This window comes from Aquila chrysaetos, chromosome 24 (assembly GCF_900496995.4).
Source record: "Aquila chrysaetos chrysaetos chromosome 24, bAquChr1.4, whole genome shotgun sequence".
Lineage (NCBI taxonomy): Eukaryota > Metazoa > Chordata > Aves > Accipitriformes > Accipitridae > Aquila > Aquila chrysaetos.
The window spans coordinates 3,368,852-3,395,257 of NC_044027.1; the positions used below are offsets into that span (position 1 = coordinate 3,368,852).

General features: G+C 43.4%; 1 protein-coding gene across 3 annotated transcripts; it reads right to left on the minus strand.

Moving 5' to 3' along the window:
- Positions 1-545: 545 nt before the first annotated feature.
- On the minus strand, positions 546-26,299 carry MDM4 (MDM4 regulator of p53). Of its 3 annotated transcripts, none has more exons than XM_030000643.2 (11): positions 26,125-26,299; positions 19,467-19,573; positions 16,696-16,770; positions 15,120-15,253; positions 14,610-14,659; positions 11,674-11,735; positions 10,815-10,911; positions 9,266-9,426; positions 8,567-8,701; positions 7,769-7,849; positions 546-5,993 (listed from the first exon to the last, which is right to left on the minus strand). In XM_030000643.2, the coding sequence occupies exons 2-11, from the start codon at positions 19,539-19,541 to the stop codon at positions 5,439-5,441; spliced, it is 1,425 nt and encodes a 474-aa protein (XP_029856503.1). In that variant the 5' UTR covers positions 19,542-19,573; positions 26,125-26,299; the 3' UTR covers positions 546-5,438. The 3 variants fall into 3 exon arrangements, with proteins under 3 accessions (XP_029856503.1, XP_029856504.1, XP_040975532.1); XM_030000644.2 differs by lacking the exon at positions 26,125-26,299 and adding an exon at positions 21,469-22,314; XM_041119598.1 differs by lacking the exon at positions 26,125-26,299 and adding an exon at positions 21,465-22,314.
- Positions 26,300-26,406: the final 107 nt, after the last annotated feature.

Sequence of the window (26,406 nt, forward strand, 5' to 3'; positions counted from 1 at the left end):
TTTATGCCAGCTGTAAATGTTGGGTCTGTACAGCCTGGAGGCAAGGAGATGAGAGCTGCAAGGAAACTGCCAGCATCCCTGCTCCGTGCCATGCACGGCCGGCGGGTGCCCTCTAGTGAGCCGCCTGCCCGGGGAGCTCTGCACGCTGGGGTGCAGGGGCTCCATGCTGCCTTTGCCAGGGCTGCTTCCATCCCAAATGCAAAACAAACAGCATTAAAAACAGCTGGAGAAGGGCTAAGTAACCTCCTGGCACTACCACAAGCAAACGATGTGGTGGTTGTACCTCCTGGGAACCTGGAGTGGCTACAGCTGTTGGTGGCAATGGAACTGGGGAACCAGCTTAAAAACAACACAGCAAGTACTTTTTCAAGCTGGCTCAGGAGATGAAGCCTAAGCTGTTCCCCTGCTGCCATTCCTGCCGGCTTTTGCAAATGCATACATTCATGCTACAGCCTCCCCTCCCAACTGCCAGGCAGACCCATCCTGGGAGGGGTGGGAGGTCTCTCCCGCCCTGGAAACAGACGCAGAGGAAGATCACAGGCTGCTTAGCTGCTTACAGGCCTTTACTTAAAAGGTTTTCCCCGAAACGCAGTACAAATGAAAAAATAAACCTACGTTATCATAGAACGCGCTCAATTTAATTAAATTCATTATGCGCAGGACACAAAAACAGGTCATCAGTTTTGCGATACGTGCCTTTTTTTTAAATAGTGCAAACACACAGATGTTGTTTAGCAAGCACTCCTGCTTGTTACTGCAGTGACTGTGTGGGTGTATGTTGAGACATGGAGTTTTTCTAAACAAGAAAAATGTATCTGGGAACAACAGGCTGCAGGGAAGGGTGCTGGGGAGATCCAGCAGGAAATCACTCTTTCCAGAACAGCAAGTCTTTATCTTTGCCAGAGGTACATGTTCCTGCCTTCTTCAAGGATCTTCTCAGACTGATCCTCAGATGTGATTATGCCTTCTAGGAGTCGGAGATTCTGAAGATAACTGCCGACTTCAGTGGGCTGCATCTTCTTGAAGCACCTGCTCAGCACAGCAGGCATGGGACATCCCCACAGATGTGTGAGCAGCAAGTGCACATTACCAGGGTAAAATAGCACAGAAAAACAGGACTGCAATCACAACAGCTGCCTGTATTAATCATAATAAGGTGCAGAGAGCAAGTTGATGGGATGTGTAACCCAGCTAGTGGCAGCTGACTGTTCTGCTGGCCAGACACTACCATGTAGTCGCAAGCAGGGTCTCACCTGTTTTCAAAGGGAAATTCCTGTCACTGTGGACAGATAACTGAAGAAGGATTTCCAGAGCAGAAAAGCTGCTGTCCAAAGGTCATCTGTGCTTCCAGAGGTGTTCCAAACACAGTTTATCACCCCCATATCATTTGTGGGTCTCATTCTGGCTCTTGATAGAATGGCCTCACAGTATCTCCTTTTCAAGGATCCTGATGCTGCTTGCCAATGTACAGGTGGCCGAAGAGCATGCACAGGACTCGAGGAGTTCCTTGCTCAGCTTATGGACAGACAGAATGGAGACCAGTGCCCCAGCTCTTCCTTCAATCACTTAATCATGGCATCTTCCAAAACGGTCAGATGTCACTGAAGGCCTCTAGTGAGACCATTTTGTTTTTTCTTCCAGGACTGGAAGATGAAGCTCAGAACAGGCAGAGTGTGAGCAGGCAAAAGAAAGCTACCCCGATGGGTTTTGAGACACTCAGTTTCCACTCCATTTCCACTTCCATTTGTCCAACAGCCACTTTTGTCTCTGCAAGGACAGCTTCTTGGTATCAGATACAATCTATGTTGGACACAGAAGGATGGAGCAGACCCTGGCAAGCTGCATTATGGTTTCCATCACAGTCACGCACCGTAATAAATACGTAGCACAGGCAGAAAGTTCATAGCTGTCTTTGGCAACACCCACCGTTCAGAAGAAATAAGCACTCTGGGGAGGTGCTCCAAAGGATCTTTGTAATTCATGTAGAGGCTTTGTTTAGGCTAAATTGGCTCGATAATACATCTCAGCAGAGGAGGGACGCTGAGATTTTTGAAGAGAGAGCTGAAGAAAAGGCTGATGTGCTCTGTGTGTCAGTAAACAGAATCACTGAGAGTAACTGAGAAGAGGCACTTAAACTGGAAAGACTTTCAGGAGCAAATGCAACGTCTGTACCTCTGGTTGCCAATACAGAGAGTTTACACATACGTATGGTTTCACACTGCAGAGCACTATAATGTGCTGAACGGCACTATACAGTATTTAAATACCCACTAAAGTAAGAAATCTGCTGGTTCTGGGGATAACTAGTGCCAAAACTTCTGGTGGAAAAGCAGAGGGATCTAGTAATGAAACCTGACCTACAGGTACACTTGTGCCTTTGAGACTTTAGCAGGCTCCTGCGGAACAGCAACCAACGTCATCGAAGAAAAAAAGCAGTGAAACAGATAAACTTTTTTAGTCTGAGCATCGAAAGACAGCTGCACTCAACACTTCCTCTAACAGATGTGCAGCAATGACTGCTAAAAATTACCAAGGACCTCTTCTCTCATATTGCACTTCATAGTAAAACCACTGTAAGAGAGAAGAACTGTCATCCACTATGAGACACCAATGACGTATTCAGAGAACCCGAGTTCATACCCATCTCAGGTAAATGCTTAGCTCCTCCAAAAAATGGGTTTCTGAATTAGGACTCCACATTAACTGCCACATCTGTAGAAAAGGAAAGTAATAACACCGCCTGGCCAATATCTCATCTGCACTGCAACGTTAAGTATTGTAGCTGAGTGCTAGTTCTTCAACCCATACCTCAAGTCTCCACTTCCTACAAAGTGTCAGAAGAGCAGTTCTTGGTAAATTGCTACTTCTTTAGACTTAGACTTAAGTTAAAGCAATAAAACATTCTTCTCGCCTTGTCCTGCACTAGAACTCCCCCCCCGCCCCCAAGCCTCAGCCACAACTGGGCAGTTACAGCTACACACAACGTGCTTGTACTGCAATAGCTTATACTTCTATAGGAAGGAAAATCAACTGTAACATTGTGGTATCTTATGTCCACTAATTATTTCTGCTAAAAAGAATTAAGAACTTGACAAATGCGTGTGTAAACACTATGGTTATACTGAACAAGAAGTCACAGATACAAAGATAGTTACACTGAAAGTTATCCTGCAGATTTGCTTTTTATCACAAACTGCCACACTGACAACAATTTTCATTTAATAATGGAAGCTGCGTACAGATCTCAGTAGGATTTTGGTAGCGATATTCAACCCCATTACTGGAACTTAAACTCTCCTGACTTTTTTTTTGGTCAACACAAATTACATGCTTTTCAGTGCAGCCAGATCTGAACAATTCAGCAAAACTGCTTTTTAGCAAAACATTTAGTTCTCAGAAGCAATCGGGATGAGGGGGAATTCACAGTATTCAGAAGTGCCACAAAGTGCCACAACGCACCCTGCTGAGCCCAAGACCCTTAAAAGGAAAGAAACTACCTGAAAAGGGAAGAAACTACCTGGCAGGAACTCCCTTCGGTGATTCCAGGCGGTAACGCTGCTGATCTTAGCATGATTAAAGTGCATCACCAGCAATTTAACAGCCCTTCAGTTAAGGGAGCAGTAAGTCAGCTTTTCCATGTGGATTGATTCCCATGGACTTATAGATAGTGCACCAAAACACCAGATGGTTATCCTCCGATTTTTCAAATACAACTGTAAATAACAGCCAACAACAATAGTCTAAATAATAGCCAACATAGAAATAATCACAATACTACGCAAAATATAAAGTGGACCCGACTTTTGGCAGTGGTAGGCAGAGACTGCATATAGCACCTACTCTGATATCTTTGCAGAGAAACAACAACTTTGACATCGCAGTTTGCTGGGACCTTCTACTGGGCAGGTTCTGGGGCCTTCCACTGCATGCCTGACCTGCTGTAGCTGGACCAGCACAAGGAGTGTGGAAAAGAAGGTGGAAACAGCCTAGAGAAGCACCAAGGTATGAGCACTATCTTCTCTTTTTTTGTCTTCAGGTGTACTTCCTAGATTAGAGAGGGAATTATAGAGAAGATGACAAAACCGGGTTTATTCTACACACTGTACTGAATTCAGATGCCTGTATACCTAAAAGGTGAAGGCACTATAGCTACTGCTGCATGATGCAGGCCCTCCAAAGCCCTGCAGAACAGGAAGGCTGATGAAGATCTGAGCATACTCTAGGATATAATCTCAGAAAAGGGCTAGACATTTTTAAAGCAAGTTCTAGCTGAGTTTTTTTTTTAACAGCCCATAGAGCAACCATGTGTAGCTCTGAAGGACAACGTAAATGCTGCAAACAGATCTGAAGCATGAAATGACAGGGAAAGAAAATCAGTGGAGAAAAATTAAAAAAACTAACACCAAGCACAGCCCATAGACTAACCAGCTGCAACTGGTGCTTTACAGGAATTTTTTTTTTTCCCCTCAGTGGCCCATATCCTGTTGTTAAAGCCACATTGCACTCTAAAGTGAGCATCTTCTATCTAGACTGGCCTGATGAGATGGGGCAGGTAGAAGTTGCAATGGTGCTGTAAGCACAGAGCTATGAGAACATCCCAAAACATGCACAGAGCTGTTATAATTTAATCCAGCTGGCAGACCAGATTCTGAGCTAACATTGGACAGGCTTCAACAAAGCTATGCAAGAGGACATAGAACTGTATTTAAATGAAAAAAAGAATCAATAAAAATTAAAAGCTCCAATAACAAAGCAAAGTATAACTCCCTATTCTTTTGCCATGTGACCTGAGATAGCTACGGATTAAACATTTGGGAGGACTTATTTCAAGTCTGGGAGCAAGAGGACCTTCACCTTATCTAACAAACCTACATTAAACAAACAAACAAAAAAATCAGAAACCAGGTTATTTACTTCTCACTGCCCTCAGGCAAACTGATCCTTGGAGAAATGGCTTATCTAAATTGCAAACACCTTGGTCTACCCTTCCCTCCCACCTCCTTTCCCATCCCTGCATATATGTATCTCAGATGCAGACTCCCCCTTAAAAGGCATTGCACAGGGTTTGACTTACTGGAGAACAATGCTCCAACAGCCAAAGTTTAACTCTTTCCAAAACTCATTTTCTTCAAGGACCAGTTGTCAGAACAGAGAGTCCTAGTGACACCACTGAGCTGAAATTAAAAGATTGAGACAATTTTAAAGCTGGGGCATTGATACCAATGTGCTAGTCACTCCCTGCTCCCTAGAGGCTTTAATTTAAATGGACATCGAAAGTGGATGATGCTTCATTTAATGCAGAGGATTCCTCAGTGTTCTTGGTCAGACTGAATCTAAATTCTTTGGTATTCACTGGCCGAGCTCTGAAGTTAGGGTTTGTGTGAGTGCAAAAAAACCCGTGTGCTATCTTTTGGTGGAGAAGGCCTGAGCTGGCACAACTACCCCATAAAGATCCTGATCACCATCTCAATCTCTTTCCTGCACACTGGGCAAGGTGATCTCTTTTTCTTCAGCATCTTTGCACACTTGAAACAGGCCACAAGGTGAGCAGTCCTTCCATGGACAATATTCCCATCCCGTGGTCTGTGATGGCATAAGAAGCAAGGATTCAGTAATTTTTTTATACTCTCTAAGGACTGTATTTCTTCCTCCTTTTTATGCTCAGTGAAATGCAACAGAGACTCCTTGCTTTCACACTCTCGTGCCAAATCCAAAGACTCAATAGAGCTGCAGGGATCTACACGTGATTTGTTTTCTACCATGTACAGGTCTTTGGGTTGGCCAACTGGAGCAGAAATAGTCCTTCGGCAGTCCGGGACATCTATCCCTTCATCATCATTTTTGTTCTGCATAGCATCAATGTTGGACAGAGAAAGAGAATGAGCCAGTTTGGGACAATCTGAGTACCAGTCTTTCCGTAAGGCCCAGCAGCGGTAACAGTACCGTTTGCCTGGAGAGTTAAATTTCTTGCATTTGGTGCATTGCCAGCAGTCCTGAGGAATGATTGAGGCAGACAAAAACAGCAGCAAGTTAGTGTATTCTTGCGTACAACTTGTTTCCTCTACATAGGAAAAGCAGCAAAGAAGCTTCATCAAAAAAGGACATTTATTACCAAGTATAAGCTTGTGAATGCATGATTGCTAGTTTGATCATCAGCACCTCAGAAAGCCTAAAGAGAATTTGACTACCCCTGTGCATTCTACAGATGCAGATCTCTTAAGCATTAAAATCTGTCCTTCCTTCCTTCCAGCCTTCAGCACTCTGGAAAGAATACAATGTTCTCAAGCTGTGCAGTTTATTGAATTTTTCAGTATCTCACTCTAAATTCAAGGGTAGAGCTCCTGGAATCAGTCAGGAATATATTTCCCAGACTCACTAATCACTTAGCATCTGTTGAATCTGCACAACTAATAGCAGCTTACTTGATTACCCCACATAGCAAGGGCAAGAGCTGCCAAAGTTCAGAACTATAATTCAGCTGTCCAATGACAGGGACATCCTAATTTGTCAAGCATCCACAGCCTAGAAAATGATGCTAAAAAATTTTGGTGCCATCAGCTGCAAAGAGGATCATGATACACTTTTGCTGACTTACAACAAAACCTCAAAAGGCAGCCTGCAGGACTGGGAGGAAAAAAAGCACAGATGAAAGAACACAAATTTGATGTCCCTCAGTACCTATCATGAGGGAATTTGGAAGAGGAACGGGGTAGTGGGGAGGGGTGACAACCCAGTAATTACTGCTTATTCTCTCTTTCCATCTTGTTTTTTTTATTTAAACAGGAGCTGTGGTCTGTCCTTAGAGAGTCACTGCAAGTGCAAAGACATTACAGCAGCAGGTACGCAGGCTCTCCTCCTGACAAAGGCCATATAAGTATCTCAGAAAAATGGAGCGAGATGAGAAGTGGATTCTCTTCTCATCCCGCAGACTACCAGAAAACAAGTGACAGCTTCAGAGCTGGCCTGGACACCAAGGCTCAGTGGAACCCTGATCTTGACACAGAAATTTCCACTAACAAGCTTTTTTTGAGTATGAGCACTTCACTTTGGTGATAACAAAGTGCCTGCTTTAGATTTCTGAATCTCTGCCAAGCACTATACTCCAGATTTCCTTTCAGAGGACATCAGAATTAACCTTATTAAAACATGCATGGATATTGTTAATACTGACTTCATATAGCATTAAGACTGACCATGCTGGAAACTGAGGGCCTAATCTTCATTCACTTCCCGGGTGTGTGAAGGGACAAGTTACATCATGAGTAAAAAGCCAGCAGCTGCCCATGCTGACACTACATTACCCTGGTACAAAAGGGACGAATAATGTGGAAACAAGGAGCCTAATCTCCTAGTCAAAAAACCCCTCTTAGCTAGAGCACATATAAATTCCCTCACATTGCCACAAAAAGTGGCTGAAATTACATAAGTTCCAGAACTGCTCTGTGGTGGGAGAGACACTTGGTGTTTTTGGACTGGGTAGGTCAGAGCATTCAGAGGTTGCCAGTGCTCAATGCCCATCCAGTTTAGAATTTAACAGAGCCCTATCCAAAACAAACCAGACCAGGTCGAGCCAATTTCTCTACGTTTCTTCACACAGGTTACAAAAAAGCCTTTTTGGCTTGATTTTTTTCTTTTTTTGGCCTTTGAAACCCATACAAGAATCAGCTTCTCCTACCACAACCAGTAGCAGCTGTAGGACAAGTTTTTCCAACTACAGCTAGGATGGAGCACACTCGAAGCAAGGAACGCTGACCTAAAGGATGCCTACCTCAGAAACAGCTTCTGTATCTGTGTCATCACTTAAGCATTGAGAATCCTCAAAGTCATGCAAACATGCATCTTCGGTCACCTGGAAAGAGTGGAAATGTTGTCAGAGTGCGCAATAAACTCTACTTATGACGTGCCTGGCACTGTACACCAAAACTAAACTGACTATATAATTGCCATGATAATTATGTCATTCCTATTAGTGAATGAAAAGCCATTTTATGTACAGTTATCTATTCTAGAATGTTGGTAACTGTTGCTGGGCTAGTTTACAGTCGTATTTGCTGGTGGTCAACTCATACCTCTCTCGGATGCACGCAAGAATCATACAAATACAAACATATACACACCTGAGTGATCCTACTAATTTCCATGGAAGAAGTCATGAACTCAATCCTTTTAACACACATTTGATTAGTTACCCATGACCAATCTCACTAGCACCTCAGCTGGCAGACTCAGGCCAGCCTATCTTACACTGAATGCTAACACAACATAAATTGAGATTTTCCTCTTCAAGTCTTTTAATTTATTAGTCTTGCAGGTATAGTAAAGTTGCTGCTAGAGTTTTAATTAACTTTAAATTATTGAAAATACATGTATTTAAACCAAAACCCAAGTAGACTGACCACACAGGAAAGCCATCACCCCATATGTGGAATCATGACAGCCTTTTCTGAACACAGTTTAAACTCTGGATGGTTATAGATCTAGCCCTCCAAAATAGCACAGCACCGTGAGATCAATTAAACAAGGCCAACCTGTGGAACACATGCACTGTGGCTGTTTGAAGAGGTACCTTTTTGCCACCTTCTTTCACTTCCTCGCAGTCAACCGTTTCCACCTTGACTGCAGCACTGCTCTGATCCGACGGGCATTCGTTGAGGAACCACAAGTCATCAGTAGTATCTGAAACAACGGCAGTGTCTATGTCCTGTTGGAAAAGAAACAGGAGAGACCACTTAGAGCTCAGGTTACCAGCAGCAGGAGTACCAGCACCGCAGCTATCACCACAGCAAATGCCTTTCCCCTCTTCCTCACTAACAGCCTGCTCAGCCCTGGGCAGCTTCTCCAGTCACCCTGGAGAAAGGAGAGAAAGGAGTAGCTCACTACTCTCACAGACACCCCTTTTTGCAAGCAGCGCTATGCTCACTCCCCTTGCTAGCTGGCCATACAGCAGCTGGCCACCACGCTACAGCCATCTGCACCACGTAACAACTTTCAACCCAGAAGAGGGGCAACTCCTGAAATACAACCAATGCTCTGGAGTGCAGAAGGACCTCCAATGGCTGAACACAGCCTTCAGAGAGTGCCTAGTTTATTTAAGAACACTAAAGGTAACCAACCACCTGATGTGAAAGGCTGGGACAGGAACACACAAGGGAGAGGCTGAAAATCCTGGAGTGGGAAGGGGAAAGAACAAGAATATTTTATTTACTTGGAACCCAAAAGAGGAGAGGAAGAGAATACAGTGCACCTATTTAAAACGTCTACACACCTGGTTAGTCTGAATATCTGTTGATCCATTACTTCTGGACTTGTAATTGCTTCTGAGGTTGCCTAAAAACCACCATGGAAGACCAGCTACATCCCATTCCTCAAACACTAGGTCCAGTTTAGGCTTCTTGCTTTTAGAGAGGTTTTCTATTAAGTCTTTGTCTGTAAGAGCCAAGTAGAATCTAAGTCATGCCACACCTACATTATTTTAAGAGACTAGCAGAGAAAAATTTGGCCCCATCCAATTTTAGAAATCTTTCTTGCTCCTTCTTACAGCCAGTTACTGCTAAGAGCTTTGGGGTTTGTATGAGCATACTGGGATGTTAGATCTGCCACACATCTGTACTCATATATCTACCCAAGTGAACCTGACAAAATAGTCACCGCACAGCCATCAGAGGACAGAAGAACATCCCAGTGTTCCCAGGGTCTCTATAACAGTATGGGTTCTCTTTAGCTTTACCTTACTTTTAAGACTCTATACAGAAACATGAACACTTATTTCAGAGCTCTAACCAAGTCAACACTGAGTAGATTTCTTAAGTGACTTAAGATGCAGAAAGAACTGGTTTGAATTTAGTTCAAATTTCCAGTGATGGGAGCTCCTGAATTCCGAAACCAGGCTCAAAATAGGAAGCAGGCAGGTAAGAATCCATCCTCCATAACCCCATGCTTCAGCCTTCTTTTTAGCCCGTGCAGTTTAGTCTATGATCCTAAACTCAGCAGTCTGAATTTCAAGATAACCTTGAATCTATCTCTCTTCAGTGCCAAAAGTTTCAAAGGCACGCACAAGGACTGTTTCTACCTCTTTTGTACATGCAGCCAAGAAAATATCTACCACTCTCATTTGATCTGGAAATACCCACACTTGCGGAGAAGATTTGGTTTTACAAATTAGGTTCCTTGATATGAGAACAACGTGAGAATAGAAAGTAGAAAAACAGGAAAATTGCTTCCATAACATCAGAAATCCATATGAGTGAACCAGCAAGAAATCCCCAGACATTAAAACAAAGGAAATGTCTAAATATGAAGGAGCTGTATTACACTTAAGCTGGATAGAAAAAAAAATTCCGTTGTTATTCAGTTCCCTGATTGGTTTGCAGGTAATGACTGCAGACAGCTCAGGCTGTGTTCTATGTAATCAGAGGAGAGAGTCCCTTGGGAAGATAAATAGATACAAAGTGTAATTTCAGCATTTAAAATACCCTTCAGCAAGGTCTGTAAGATTTTTCATGGTATTGTTTAGTGATAGATGTGCTTTTGGGGCTTAACCTGCCATTTTATTCAAAGTGTTTGTTTATTTATGAGACCAAATATCCAAGCTAGAAAACACGTCTATCATAAAATACCTTTGGCGAACATTTGCAGTTCTCTCAATCTTTAGCATAAAACGATGATTTTTAAAGATTATATTCCACAACATGTTTTTATTAGTCTCCCAACACCCTCCTCCAGCATTTTGCTGATGCAGAGCTCAACATGTCACACTAGAGAAGGAGCAGAAGAGCTTGTACACATTGAGTTACTGCAGAAAAGCTGGCACTCACCTTCATAATTCTCACATTTTTGCTCTGAGGTAGACAAAGCAGAAGCATTGTTTTCACCGTCCATGATGCCAGTGTCAGAACCTTCTTGCCGGCTAAACTGCATGAAGGAAAAAACAGATGTTAGTCCATCAGAGCTTATAGGGACAAGGGGATGTAGCACTTCCATTCCAAGTCACCAGCTGCAGTACAAGACCAAAAAGTTATGAAGAGAAATAAAAGTTTCTGAACAAAAACTACACACTATTAACCCTTTAAGAAGGCTAATGCATCTGTAATGAGCACAAACGATACACTTGTAACCCAGGAAAAATCTTAAAATTGGCAAAAGTCCAAAAGTTGCCATCTTTAATGCAGTAATACTGTGATCTTTGTGACTCTCTGACCCCCAATGTGAACAGACACCTCCCAGATCAGACTACCTTAATCCCCAAATATACCTGGAAACAAGTCTGAATGTGCAAAGATTTTTCCTAGGTTTCAGATTCTGCCTGAAAGCTTCAGAAAACAATCCTACTAAACACAAAACTTGTTCACACATTTTAGAAAGCTTAATTATTTGGCAATTCCTACTCAGAGAGGGGATGGGAGAGAGGGGGGAAAGACATGAAAATACAGAGCACGCTGGAGGAACTGAGGACTAGAAGTGCTACACCCCAGAGAAACGCGCTCAGAGACTGGTACTCTGTTATGAAGAGAACAGAGAAGGGTCACTCTGTCCCTGCTCTGTGGACTCCAAGAACTTTTCAGGAAGGTGAGGACCTGGCAGCCAAGCAGCACAAAGTTCTGGCAGTCCACCATGCACAGGTACAGAGAAGGGGCACTCTGTACAACAAAAGAAACCACCAGGCAGTGGGTTTACCTTCAGCTGGTCTTGGCTTGGCTTATCGACGCTCTGTTCCTTTGCGAGATTCTGTGCAGCATCTAGATGGCAGGTAAAACAAAAGAAAAAACCTTCCCTGGTAATAACCATTCTCACAACACAGAGGGTCTTCAGCAAGCAACCAACGAGCCAGGCTTGGCAGACCTCTAAGTAACCCTTTAAGAGAAACAGAGCCCCTTCTTCCTTAAGAGAGCTGGCTGTTTCCTACAGAGGCATTACTCCAGTATTCCCTAGGCTTTGCTAGGTACACATGGAAGCGTTTGCTTATGGAATACAGAGTCTGTGCCTCCTTGGAGATGAAGCGTGATGAAACCTCACAGCATGTAAGAACCTTCTTCCCAATGTGAAAAACGACTCTTTTTCCTACAGGCTGTCCTGCCATCGCAAGCTCTAGGTCCTTTACACAAGAGGTCATCATGGAGGCAGAAATGCAGAGCAATAGCAGAGTGTGGGGACTCTCACTTGAAGGCTGGATCAGATCCATGCCGAAGATGAACAGAGAAGAGTAAGATTTTCATAAATACCTGAGGACACCATCTCCTTCATTAGGCTGAGACAGGAAAAACACCTTTCTTAAAGGGTGTGGGCATGAAGAACAATGACTAGACTAAAGAAGGGGAAATTCCATGCACAGCAAGCTCTTTCCTGGGTAACTGTGTACACATCCATCACACAGTTTAATCCAGATGGTTATGCTGGCCCCAAGAGTTAATTAAAAAGGCCAACCTAAATAGCAAGAACAATCAAATTAAGAGAAATCTTTCTATATAATAGCAGACCTGCACTTAGGAAGTCTACCCTTTAAACAGAATCACTTGCTAGAGAACAAAAGATGCAAGGATGGCTCCTGCTTGCTCCGCTTTCAATTTAGCAAAGAACTTCCCTGCTGAATGCCAGGCAGACATGAATAGTCCGATTCACACCATGAATCATGGCACTGGTATTAAGACACTGAAAACTGCTGCTATAGACAGAGAAGTGGACCACAAAGTGGTCCATAAAATAGACCAAAACAGGACCACAAAATGGCATGGCTCTATCTCATATTCTTTGCCTTCCGTGCATTAGTTCAGCTTTCCTTTCTTCCCTGCCACCACCCTACGGCTTCTGCAGTCACTGACTATTTAATACTTGAAGGAAAACAGAAGCCAATTGGCTCATCCATAATTGCTTTGCCTGTGCAGGGGCATTAGAAGAGGTGAAGACTTACCCTTCTAACACTTTCTAAATAATGTAAACTAGCCTTAAACACTGTGTGAAAAGACACTCCACTTATTGGAAGGCTTCCTTTTTTGAAGCCAACATATACTATACAAAATGCCCTTAAAGTGAGGTATTCCTAAACACGCCTCGTAAGAGTCACACTTAGCGTGAAAGCTAGCCAAGCAAGGACACCATCTGATAAAGAGCATTATGTAAAGCTTAGTCTTTATTATCAAGATGTACTGCAGTCACTTTTCTTTCTACAAGTGTACTTAAAAGAAGCGGCTGAGATAATCTGCAAAATGATGTGCTGATAAGCACTGATTTGGCTAATGAATACAAGCAGCTATTACAAAACATGAAACATGAAGACCTCTTTAAGCCCTATGGCACTTCTAGTTATTCCTCTGTTGCTATGAGCAATACCTAGAGCCATCCTTCCTATGTATTTGTCAAAGGTCTGGTCTGCCAAGCTTGTTTCGTTTTATAGTCACACACATACACAAGCAGACACGGTGGTATAACTCAGTGATCATCTCCCTAAAGGAACAGTATTTCCTTTGACAGGTTTAAAAATAGTTACACCATGACCGGACCATACACACACGCACCCAGCCACACGCACCCAGCCACACGCACACACCAAGTAGAAGGGGACAGGGCAGCAGAGCAGAGAGTGTTTCGCTGGGATCCTTTGCTCTCCACATACACTGCCTATAGAGAAGAGGCCAGGGCATCTCCAGCAAGGGAAACAGCACTCACACAGTTATTCTGTGGGTAACGTGTTTAGACAACAGTCCACTTAGGAAGTTTCTTCTACATAAATAGAGAAAGGAGGGGGACCTCAGAGGCACCAGTACATGACTCAAAGCAGAGGACTAAGCAGTTTAGGGCCATGTTTTCTCAGTTTCTAAATTTGCACAAGCTTTTATGTATGTGTGCAAAAATAGACTAAGTCCGTATTATCTGCTTAGAGACCCCAGGAAGTGCAGCACAAGACTCCACAACTCTCCGGGTGCAGCTCCCTCATCATTTACACACTTGTAGTTTCATCAGAAGTTTTTTTTCAAATGGAGATTAGCAGCCATACAATGGGAACTGGCTGCAAGGAAGCCATCAGCTGAGATTAATTTAAGAATAAATTTTAATTTATGTCTGAAGGACTTTTGATGTAGATGGATTTGATTTCTCTTATGAGCTGGGAAAGTAACAGTGACCTTTAAAGGTTCAAGTGTTCCAATTAAAGTCCAGACCTCTTTGGCTTGCAGAACTAGGCTGGGTTTCCAGCACTCTTATATTCAGTCTCAAGACTATGAAAGTATAAAATGAGGTGAGAGCGAGAAATCACAGCATGCTATGAAATCGAGAAAAGACTGAGAAATCAATAACAATTTGGATGGGATACTTCAGCCACGTTGATTTGTACATCTATAGTATTTAGCTCTGTCAGCGTGATTCCAGACAGAGTGTGTCTGCTGCTCCGAGGTTTGGCCATTGGTCATAGGCAGCCACGTTACTCAACTGATTTCATATCACAGCTACTGACGGTGGACACACAGAAAAGACACATACTCAAAGAGACTGTCTTGTCAAAGACTTCATCAGCAGTTTGTTCCAACTTCAGAAACATTTCTCTTTTCTGAACATCATTACTTACCCAAGTTACATCAACACTATATTGAATATACTTGCCCATACTGTAACAAACCTACCTGCCACTGCAGCAGAAGTCAGGTTCCGTTTCAACATGTCATAGACTGGGCTGTGGGAAAGAAGGTGACAGCTGAGTATACTCACAAAACCAAACAGCATTACCCTTTCAAACCAGGGACAGAAATTCTCTTTTATTAGGCAGACACTGGAAACTGCAGTGGGGTTTTCTTGCCACTCCTAAATACTTGCTACAGAGAAGTCTAGCTCAGAACTTAACTGAAGGATGCAGATTTTTGCTTAAGTGTGAGACCAAGGGCCTGAGAAGATGCAGAAATAAAAAGGGGAAAAGATGTTACCTCAAGCAGCTCACTGCCTGGACCATTCAGAACTGGCTCTTCAGAACAAAGGAGTTCAACTCAAACACAGCAAATGCATTACCAACAAGCCACTGAGCAGGGCACTTGCTATTCACGGAGGTGTATGGAACAGTGAACAGAAACAGTGACACCAAGTCTCCTGTCTCAGCAACTTCTATAATACAACAGATGTTAAAGGAGACTTTTTCCTACCTTGGATCTTTTACAGAGAAGCTTTCCAGTCCCAGCAGTTCTCCCAGCTGATCTCCTCCACAATAGACCATGTGCTGCTGTCTTTTGTCATATAGCTGCCTCACCATTATATACTGTCCTAGGTAATGCATAACCTGTGGATACATGACATACCATTAGCCATATCAGCAACTGAAACCAAACCACCAAAGGCCCTGGAAATTTGCTTTAGTTTATGATACTTGCCTCCTGATACCCTATATAGTGTGAGTCAAATAGTACCTGCTTTTTATGCACATCTGCAATTCGTCCATGCCTCCCAACCAATGCAGAGTTACCATATTGCTGTAAGGTTTTTAACTATTAACCCGTGACAAGAAAGAAAACTGAGTCGAAGATGGACAAACAGCAGTCACTCTGCTACCCAACGTTAAAATAAAACATGACATGGGTGATAATACTTTTATCTGGGCAGTGTCCCTCAGTGAGAGCTGCAGATGGAGACTGCTGCTATTCAACTCAGAGTAAAGAAGAGAAGGAAATAGGTGTGGAGGAGGCAGAAGGTACCCCCAATTAAAAGTATAAACTATTACTAAAGGATAACTACATTTACAGTGCTGTCCCTCAGGACACAGTTTGCAAGATGCACAAATAAGTGCATTAGTATCACAAAGAAGGATGGAGAGGAAACATCCTCTGAGAGCTATGGGACACTGCCAGCTACAGTGAGGAATCCAGAGTGCAAGAGGAGAAAGCAAAGTACATTATGCACAGTATAGGCTGGTTTCACCTCCCATTACCCACCAAAGTGACCCTCCTGAATGACAGGGTCACCAAAAAGTTGCTAACAGTACTCCATTCGCTGCAGAAAAAACTGACTTAGCTGAGTTAAAATGTTGATCTATACAAGTAACCTGCATTTAATACTCAACTATCCCCATTTAAACCATTCAATTTGTTTTTGCAAAAATTTTTAGAAGCTAAATAAGTTATTTAAATGCATAAGTGTTTAAAATAAGTCACAGGGCTCTGCAGGAATATTTGACACATTCATAATGAAAAACCACTGCATTTAATTCTTTGCAGACAGGATACTCTTGTAAATCACAGTCACTGTCATTTTTTTAATCTTGTACACATATTGCATTTTAATCTTAAAATAAATGAATTCACAGGGTCTCTTAGGTTTAGCTGACAAGCCATTTCAAAGGAAAATTAAAAGAAAAATATCAACTGGAATCCAATTTTTAAGGCTTTCATGCACTGAGCAGAGAGCAAGACAATTGAACAGAATCTCCTACACTCTCTCAGGAATGTGGCTATTGCATCTCTCCTTTCTCTACAGACGTTTCTGATTTTCCAGGATAAATAATTTTCTTTAATATTTCACACTCCTATTCCAATTCTTCCGGGGGCTCTCAAGACAATTTATGATCAATCAAATCACAACAGCCCTGAGGGTCAGGTATCCCTGTTTCGCAGACAGGGTTTCGAAGTACAGAAAAATTCATAGCCAGTTCCACCCCTTCCCCACAAAGAGCCATCTCCCAAACAACCAGGGACAGGCATAGTTTCAGTGCCTAGCAAGTGAGCCCACCTCCTTCAGCGTGAAGGTTTCACCTTGGGCGCCTGCAGCCTGCAGAATCTTCAGAAGTGGCAGTTTGGGTCGCACCTGAAACATAAAGCAGAGAGTTTGAATGGCAAGAAGCAGTCGGCTGCTGAGAGAAAGCATGTCACCCTGGCATGTACGCCTGCGTATCAAGTTGCCCAAGTCAACCCGTGTTAAGACTCACACCAAGCACAGAGCTGACAACCATGGTATGAGTTGGAGGTCGTGGGGATACATGGCTTGCCTCAGGCTAACCTGCTGAAGGCTGGTATCCTTTTTTACAAGTAATCTGCATGGACAAATGCCTAAAAAGAAGTTAGAAGGACTGGAAATCAGCACAATCATTCTGACTCAAGTGCAAGACAAAAAAAGCCAAGGAATGTGGGCAGCCAGCTCTAAAAGCTTTAATCACTCACATTGTCCCATTAACTTTGATGTCATTCATCCTGTGAGGGAAAATTGGAAACTCAGACCCTTGGCATGGAGTCCTATGCAGTGACTAACCAAATGTACTGAGTCATATATTTAGGAGTAATGATGGTGCATTCAGATTGCCACTTCAAGAGCAGCATGCCTGAATTTTCTCAATTAGTGCAGTGAACAAATCCCACCTGCTCTGTACAGACCTTAGGGAGTATGTACTTATTAGGATCTGTGAACAGGCACACAATGAAAAGACTGCATTAAACACAAGGTGTGGTTAATTAACACCAAGGATCAGAACCTGTATTTTCTGTGGATCTCAGTCATCAACCAAAATCTTTATTATATAAAATATAAAGCACCCTGGGAACGATGCAACTGCTCCACAACCCCTTTAGGTTTCACCCACACACCCAAGCAGCTTTGAGTACCAGATGAGACAGATGATGCTATATAAAACAGCAGCAAGTTTTAAATAGCTACTTCTCCCCCACTTTGCCACTTCATCTATTCCACAAGAATTTTAACAATTCCTAGGGGAGTGCCACCACATGATCTGACGCCCTGTATTCCCTAAAAATGTCAGAAAGCCTTCACTGTTCTCTGAATGCTACACAATTGTGTACAATATTGTATACTAACGCACGTGTTTCCCACACCGAGTCTCTTCTGTTCTCATCTATGAGATGCTAGTACAACAAGATACTTCAATCTGTCACAGGACCAAAAGTCCAGTCCTCAGCACACAATATTCATGCTGTTTCCTCTACACTTTGACAAGGCTTATCCTCAAGGCATGTAATCTGTGCTAGCTAGTAAAGGCCTCCACCTATCAATGTTAGGTGGGTTCACCTGTGTCTCATACCCACCCCTGCTTTCTGCCTATATAATTGCAATATCCCCTTGCTTTCTCAAGGACTAGAGCCTGCTTGCAGCTCTGCAATGTTTCCTCAAGAGACTGCCTGAGCTACAGCACCATTTTCCTGCACAGGGTAAGGAGAGCAGGTTTTGGTTGCTTGTCATAAATGTAATTTGTCAACTCAGCTACCAGACAGCATTTTGGCAAGGTATTTGTTTCACTATTTTCTAATATTGTAAAAAAATTCATCTCCTCTGTGAATCTGTCTGGTCTGCCTGTTTTCTCATTATGATGTTTGTTAAATGCATTTTCAAGCTCAAACAGAACAGCTTGTGTCCAGCCCCAAGTCTCTTTCCCAAGAACAGCTTTTTCACTAGGAAAAAGCTCAGCACTACTCAAATAAGTGCTTGTATCAGCACATGATTTTTAATAAGATGACATTATGTGTTTGCATGCATTCATTTCTCTAATGACCACTCTCAAATGGATTTGAAGTAACTTCTTATACATCTCTTTCTGATTAAAGAAGCAACCTAGTTAGCTTGATCATTTTAAAATGGGCCCTTAGCTACTACAGTTCAGCCAAAAAATGGAAGTGTTTATTCCATGCTGCCTAGGACACTGAGTGTTGACAATATTTTGCTGCTAATATCAGAGCCTATTTACTTATTTTTTTCATGCAAAGTCAATTGAATAAATAAGCATATACATCAATTCTGCACAGGACTTGGCTACATTTCAAAGCTTCTAAATTAAGCCTCAAATGGGAGGTGCTCTCATCTTCCCATCAGCTTATTTCCACTTCTGCCACATCCCCTCATATTGTGGAGATGCTTTTCACAATGAATTTGCTCTGGACATTGTCTTGGAGAAACCTTTCCGATTTTTAGATCAGATTTCTACTGTTCGTGTTTGCAAATGTCTCTTCTGTGACTGGATGTCAACATAGTATTGAGCCATACTCAAATCACACACCTGCCATGTTGGGCCTTGGCTCACAGCTTACAACTACCTTTTGTTCCAGGGACACTCTAGAAATAGTCGATAATGGGAGTACTGCATGTTCAATACTTACCTAAGCTGACTCCAAAAAAGGGCATGGTGATGCATTACTGACTAGACAAAGTTCAGCATACAAAGTTACAAAGCTCCAATACAACTGTCACAAAGAGTCCAGCACTAGGAAGAACACTGTATGTGGAAAACTTCAAGCATATGCCCAGCACAAAAATATGCATTGTACAATTTCTTGTATGGCAGTGTTTAGCTGTTTTTTTCCCCTCCCTCCTCCCCCTTTAAAATGTTCATAAATAATTGATCTGTTAGTGAAAGCTAACACAACTCCTCAGGATAAAAGCCCTACTCCATTAGGCTAAATTCTTCTTTCTTACCTGTACTCGGAGAGCTTTGATTTGATGGAAGAAATCACTGCTTTAGTGAGGAGAAAGCAGAGGAGGTAAGTGGGAGAGATAATTACCTGGTTAACTTGTCCGAGTGTGACTCTGCAGGCATTCTCAGCTGCTGGATGCTGGGCAGAGCTTGAAGATGTCATTGTGGCAGTGATTAGCTGTTTCTAGCACAAACCTATAAATGAGAAGGTTCATGTACCAGTTAAGCTGAGAAACCTGGTCCTGAGTTTAACCACTTCCACTTCTTAGAAGCTTCAGGAAACCAGTGTTTAAAATTAGCCCTGCATGCATATCTTAAATGACTGCTGTATAATGTTAATGTTAGTGCCCCTCACCTGCTCTGTCCTACCCGAGCTGCATCCAGCTGCCCACTGCCTGACAACCAACCATGTGAGAACTGGGACAGATCTGCTGTGGCACTGAGGATGCTTTGACTCTGCCCGTCTCTAAGAATGGCACAACATGGTGAGGAACTTGGGGACCTGCCAGCTCAAGGGAACTGCCAGTCTCCATCAGGCCACCGGCAAACTCTTAACATGGTGAAATTCTTGAGTCAGAGGTGGGGAAATAGAAGCTGAGTCACAATCAACCACAATGGAAATCTCCACAAGACAGCAACCCCCACCCCCGATTGCCCCAAAAGGAGTAGTTGGTGCTGATGGCAAAGATTAACACATTCCCCACCTGCTTCTCCAAGCTGAAAACCTGCTAAAGCTGCTGCAGCCTTCATCCCAAATGACTAGATGCAGGCTATAAATTAACAGTTTAACAGCATTACAGGGTGAGCAGGTGAAATGATTCTTTCCTGGAAAGGAACAAAAGGGGAAGTCCTGCAGCTATTTGAATTTGTCAAGCCCTATCAGTTTCAGCATCCACCCAAAGAGCACAGCTTCGTATGCAGAATGGTCTGTAATGACTCATGTTCACAGCACAATCCAGTTTAAACTACCTCACACAACAGGTTTGAAATCCTCTTTATATTTAAAGAGAATGGATGGTGTAAACTAACTAGCCACTGAAAAAAAAGTAACTTGACCCTGCTGGAGAAGGAACTTAAGTCTTGAGCTCTTAGTCTCAGCACTGAAGCTCAGACCAACATACCTGTAAAACTCTTGTGTGTCCCTGGACCTAGTTACAATGAAATCTCCATTTCAATGTGAATCTGGTTGCACTTCTGCAGGCAATACTGAAACAAGCCCTGCAACTGCCATTTTGCTAACCTTAAGGCTAGAGCATGAGATGAGCTAAAAAGACTGGTCCCTGAATTTGCCTACATACATGCAGCTTTGGGAAAGTTTTTACTGTGTGGAATCTGGAAGAAGTGTCAACTTTTAACCCATGAAGTAGTTTAACTAGATTTTAAAATGTGAAGCTGAAAATTTTCAAAGCAATAGCTAAATTCTTTCACAGAATTTTCCAGATATAGTAAATGAATTTGTTATTACTGCATCAGTTACACAGAATGTGAGCCAGTATGATTAGCTATGTTAAAAAGTGAATACTAGCAAAATAACCAGACTTATGCCTGAGGAACGTAACCAAACATTTTAGATGTAGACAAAACAGGCTGAACATCTATCTATCTTGCAGACAGTGCAGAAACCGCAGTAATGACAGAAATCTGAGCTTTAGCACCAATTCAAGTTACAGACCACTGGTAACCATTAAACCCCTATCCCTCCCCTTCCCCATCTATTAAAAGGGACTTAAAATGACTTTGTTAGAGGCTTCTGATCCTTCAGAGAAATGTAATGCTATAAGAACTAAGGCACTATCAGGAATAAAATCATTTCCAAAGATCAAACACATCTCTAAACATTTAGGAAAGCTTTATTAAAGCATATAAAATGTTCAAGTTTGGTAAATAACATTGATAGTGACCAGATCTAGGTAGTAACTCAAAGTGACTTTTAACAGCTAAAATCACTTCCATGTTATCAGCGTCTTAAATTTTAACTAAGGTTTCTAACTGATAGTGCCAAGCGCATTGCAACACAAACTACCCACAGGATCCTTTATGCTTTACAAGCTGAGCTGTACTTTGTACTAGCTGCAGATAAACTTACCAACCTTGAACTTCTCTGATACGAGGAGTATCACTAGGTTGGGCCGGTCGTTGCCACCTCACTTTCCCAGGCAGTGCCTCTGCTCCTGCCAAGGAGAGTCTGCGGGTCCTTGTGCAGGAGAGCAACTCCAGCAGCCCCAGAGGGTGCTCAAGTGAAGCCTCCCCAGGAGCTCTGCCACGCCTGGCTGGGCTCCGGGTCCTGCTGATGCTCTGGGCTCTGAGTCGCTCTTTCAAAAACCGCTCCTGCCTCCAACTCATTTAGTCAGGACAGGGAGTTACTAAACACATCAGCTTCTGATAAGAGCTGGAGGTGGTGTGAAAAACAGCCAAAACGAGAGAAAACAGTGGATTTCCTCTCCACCCTGCATTCCTGGAAAGGGACTCTGCTACCCCTGGGTTAAGACAATCAACTAAAAGGATCACTTTAACTGTTTCAGTACTGAGCTTATTAGAGAAAGGCCGGCAAGTTAGTGCCTTGTTTCCAGTCTTTACAGATAAATTGTATTTTTAGTAAGCTTGATTCTTAGTAATACTCACTTCCTTTAATCAGAAATTAATCTTGGGATTACTGAATGCTGTCTTCCCAAGCATGCAGGCTCTAAAACATGTCTAGACTGCAGATACCCACAAGATTTATGGAGGCAGCCACCAGTCACTGTCCTGCCAAGACGGAAAATCTCACTTATGTTACCACCCTCTGTACGCAGGCTGGCCAGAAACACAAATGGTAGAAATTCCTAGAGAACTAAGAAGCTTCTTGCTCAGTGTGCCCTATTTAACTTTCCCCTGCAACTCTATTTTTCCCACCTATTTTATGCAAAATAGCTTACCTCACAACCCTGGAAGTGTCTAAACTAACTTGCAGCCAACTGAACGAAGCACCAGTGAAATGACTGCTGATCCCCTCTATAGCTTTAGAGCTACATATGTAAGAAAATGACACTGCACCAGAGTAGTGACTCGGAGGAAACCATGAATCACAAAGGAGTCATGAACTAACCATTTTTTCCACTTGAACACTTTATATGGTCAGACACACTGCAGGAACAAGTCGTCTGTCTGTTTTGTGAGTAAAAGTTCCTTCTCTTAAGAGATCAAAACCACACTAGACCACAGCTTTTGATGCTTGCAGAAGGAAAGGCTTGAGGCAAAAGATCTTAACAGACTCGGAAGAGAGTGCAAGCATAGGGTGCACAGACTTTTCTTGAAAGCAGTGTCTAAAAAGTTGAAGCTAAAGTTCTAATTCAAGTTCATTTTTTTTATTTTAAAGTCTTCTCCTTTTAAGGAAAGAATACAGTTTCTAGCTTCTGTGCAAAGTGAAAACACAGCAGGGAGTGTAAACTAGACATTACTGTTCAGTGTATCTGTGGACTCTGTAATGGCTCACTTCAACAGTGGGTTAAGGTCTGACATTTAAGTCTTGTCCTCAGTCAGCATCATCCTTTTTCATGCTTTCAAATAAAGCAAAATTTCTACTGAAAACAAGCTTGCAGTCTCATGTACAGTATCATGCAGAGAGCAGCCCTGGAGGGGAGGCTTTAAACAAGCACTAATCTGACAATTGAGTCAGAGCTAACTAGGTTTGTCCCTATCGGTGTGAGTCCCTGTGAGTTTTCATGCCTGCAAGTCCTTCTGCCCACCTGTCTCGCCTGGCCTGCGACAGCAACATTACTCCTCCCTGAACACCATGCCTTACTACATCCTGATCTCCATCAATGCTGTCATAGTGCTTCTACCTTTCTCTGGGCCATACATTTCACCTGATCACATCACTGTGTTCCCAACAAGTTCATACATGTCCTTTGAGAGCTGCACAATGCCAGCCAAGGAAACAGCAAAGTTGCCCTTCCCCTGGCACCTCCCAACAAGCGGTGCCTTGTCACGATGTTACTCCATGAGACCTTGCAAGTGTTGGCTGGTTATTTGGGGGCTTCTGGCTGGGAAGTGGCAGTAGGAGGAGAGAAAACTGGGCTGTGAATTACATGATTTAACAGATTTCACACTTTATAGACTGCTTGACTTCAATTTTTGCTGTCCTGTGCTCAGTTAAGTGCTCTAATTCATTGCTTTGATATTGAATTGGCATTCAATCAGGAAAAATATCATCTGCTAGGAAAAGGATCCAGAGAAAAGCCCGATTTCACTAAGGAGAAGCCCTTTAATGTATTACTGATGGCAACAAAAGGCAGGGCTACTATTTTTAATATTTAGCTGAAACACTGAATTTAAAGAGCTCCTTTTTGGCAACTGCTCTGGAGTAAAATCCAGATCTTCTAATACAAAAAACCATTTTAATTCTGAAATTCACCTGACATGAGTTTTGTTGCTGACATGATGCATCTGCCGTGAACTGTGTGCTGCTCCCCAAAGGTCTGCCAATAACGCACCAAAATTAGCCAACCTTTGATAAATGTTAGTAGTTAACAAATACAAATGTTATGCAATGCTCTTTTTATTGCTAAACATGTTAAGCAGGAGGAAAAACAATGCTGATCATTGCAATTAAAAAAGGCACACTGGCAAATTGCTCTGCAAATCTCCCCACATCAGCTGCCGCTGACAGAATTTGTTGCTGGTGATGTCCAGAATGGGGCAGCACTTCCACCCCACCACGCACACCCTTGTTTCCATTTACCTCTACTTTAACAGATGAAATTGGGCTTTTCTCGGGGTTGCTTTTCCCAACAGTGGATACTTCCTAAAAGGAATGTCAAATCAATGTCACTATTTTAATGCATTCAACCATGGAGCAAGAAGTGGTTAGATCATGAAAACAAGCTGCTTCACCAGGTAAAGGCTATATAATACCCTGAAGTGACCGTTCCTGCCACAGAACAGTTTCTTTCTTTTTAGCGTTGAGCCAAGTACTTTAGAACTTATGAGTCAAACTGAAGCTAATAATCAATTATTTTTTGCAGCAGTGAAAAATGAGAAAAGCCCTTATTTTAATCACATCTTCAGCAGGACTAGCTGCGTGATGTTTCCCTTGTGAGTCTGCGTATTGCTGAACATCTAGGTGCTTTTGCTCTACTCCTAACAGCTGCTAAATATATAGGCATTCACTCAAAGTCCTATTACATGTTTGTTTGCCACACAAAGTCCACAGTACAATTCTGAAGAAGCAGGCACTAGGGATACGAATTTTAACCCTTTTTGATCAGCACGTTTCCTGTGCAGTCTCCTAGCAATACATGGAATGCAGGGCGCTGCTTGGCACCTGACCTACCTGGCAGAAACAGTCGACACTGCCCTGCTTAGAGCGGGGCCACCTATGCTGGCAACACAGTAGCTTGGTGCTGCTGGAGAGCATTAAATGAACAGATAACCAGAGCAGAAACAAGTCCAAGTTCTTATAACAGCACTGTGTTCATATTTCAGTGGCCCTTTCAATCTCACTTATCTTCTCTAAAAGTTCATAATTTGCATCCATCAAACTCTGCTTCTGTCACATTTAAGTCTTGGATAGTTGTAGGTTTATTTCAGCTCTTTTTAACCCAGTGAGCGTTACATCTCTAAATTCTGCACTACCCCAGGCAGGATGTGTCAGAACTGATTAGCCTAGAAACTAGGGATCATCTTTTAAAGTCCATCTGGTTAATAAGTGAGAAACACTACACATCTGATCTTTGAGTTATTAATCCCTCCCTGAAAATACTTCCTTGATGTTAATATTGCACTTAGCAGAGCAGCTACTTCCAACCGTTAAACTGCACAGCCTCTGGCAGTGTTTTGCCCTGGAAAAGCACGGCAGCATTTAAGGTTAAAATCATGGTGTGAAAGACGACACATGGCAACAAACAGTCCCAGTCAGCTCTCTGCTGTAGTCAGGTCATATCACATTGCTCTGAAAATTTTACTCCAAATGCTGCCAAAGTTATCAATGCTGCACATAACCACTAGGTATGCAAAAGATTAGAAAGCAAAAAGTGTGCTCTGGAAAATATGCAATAATGCAGAAACACTTGGTGCATCTCCTTTTATTACTGGAACAGATGGTATAAGCACCAGCTATCTGCAAACCATAAGCTGTCAGACAACGGTAAGATGTCCGTAAAAAGTGTTCAGCAGGAAACAGACTTAAGAGTAATACTTAAAGTTTGGAAGCATGTTTCTGAATGACAGCTCTCAGGGCATGACTTCACGAAGACAGACACCTCGCTGTGCTCCCAACACAACTAAGCGAATGATGCACAGCACTGCTGCAGGCAGCGGGATGACGCTACTGACACACGACTTCTTCAGTCAAACGGGAAGATTTGCATCTCGGGTTTGACACTTGATTTTTATGGGTGTTTCGGTTTTTTTTCTGCCCACGAAGGTAGCTTTCAAGCAGAAACGCTTTCAAGGCAGGACCCGGCAACCGCTCCTCTGGCTGTAAACGCACACCCACAACCCCTGGGTGTCACAAGCCGGCTGCGAGGCTCCCGCTCCCCCAGGCCCCTTCCCCGCCGCCACCGCGGGCCCAGCCGGGGGGCGAGGGCGGGCAGCTTTCTGCCGAACCTGCGCCCCCAGGAGACCTCCGGATCCCCCACCGCACCTCGCTCTTGGCTCCTCAGCCGCCTTCACCCCGGTCCCCGCCGCCCTCCCCGCTTCCCCCGGCCCGGCCTGCTCGGCACCGGAGCGCTACGCCCCCGAGCTCCGGCCTCCCGCGGCGGGCTCACCCTTATAGCTGCTCCATGGGCCCGGGGTCGAGGGGGTGGGGGGGGACGGGGGACGGGACCCCTACACCCCCCGAGGACTCCTCTCCACCATCTTAGCGGGGCTCCGGGCCGCCACTTCCCCTCGCAGGCAACATGGCTGCCCCGGCGCTTCCGCGGGGGCGACCGGGCCGGCGGGGCCGTGCCATAGAGCGCCCCGGAAGCTGTCCCTAGAGAGGACGGAATCCCCGCGCGGGGAGCGCACACGCACTCTACCGGTGGAGGACCAAGCTGTAAGACGGAGCG

Coding starts and splice junctions, on each gene's coding strand:
- MDM4 (XM_030000643.2), bottom strand. CDS start 19,541: ATGACATCTTCAAGCTCTGCCCAGCATCCAGCAGCTGAGAATGCCTGC. Junction 14,660..15,119: donor TTCTCTGTAAAAGATCCAAG/GTAGGAAAAAGT, acceptor TCTTTCCCACAG/CCCAGTCTATGACATGTTGA. Junction 11,736..14,609: donor GACTTCTGCTGCAGTGGCAG/GTAGGTTTGTTA, acceptor CCTGCCATCTAG/ATGCTGCACAGAATCTCGCA.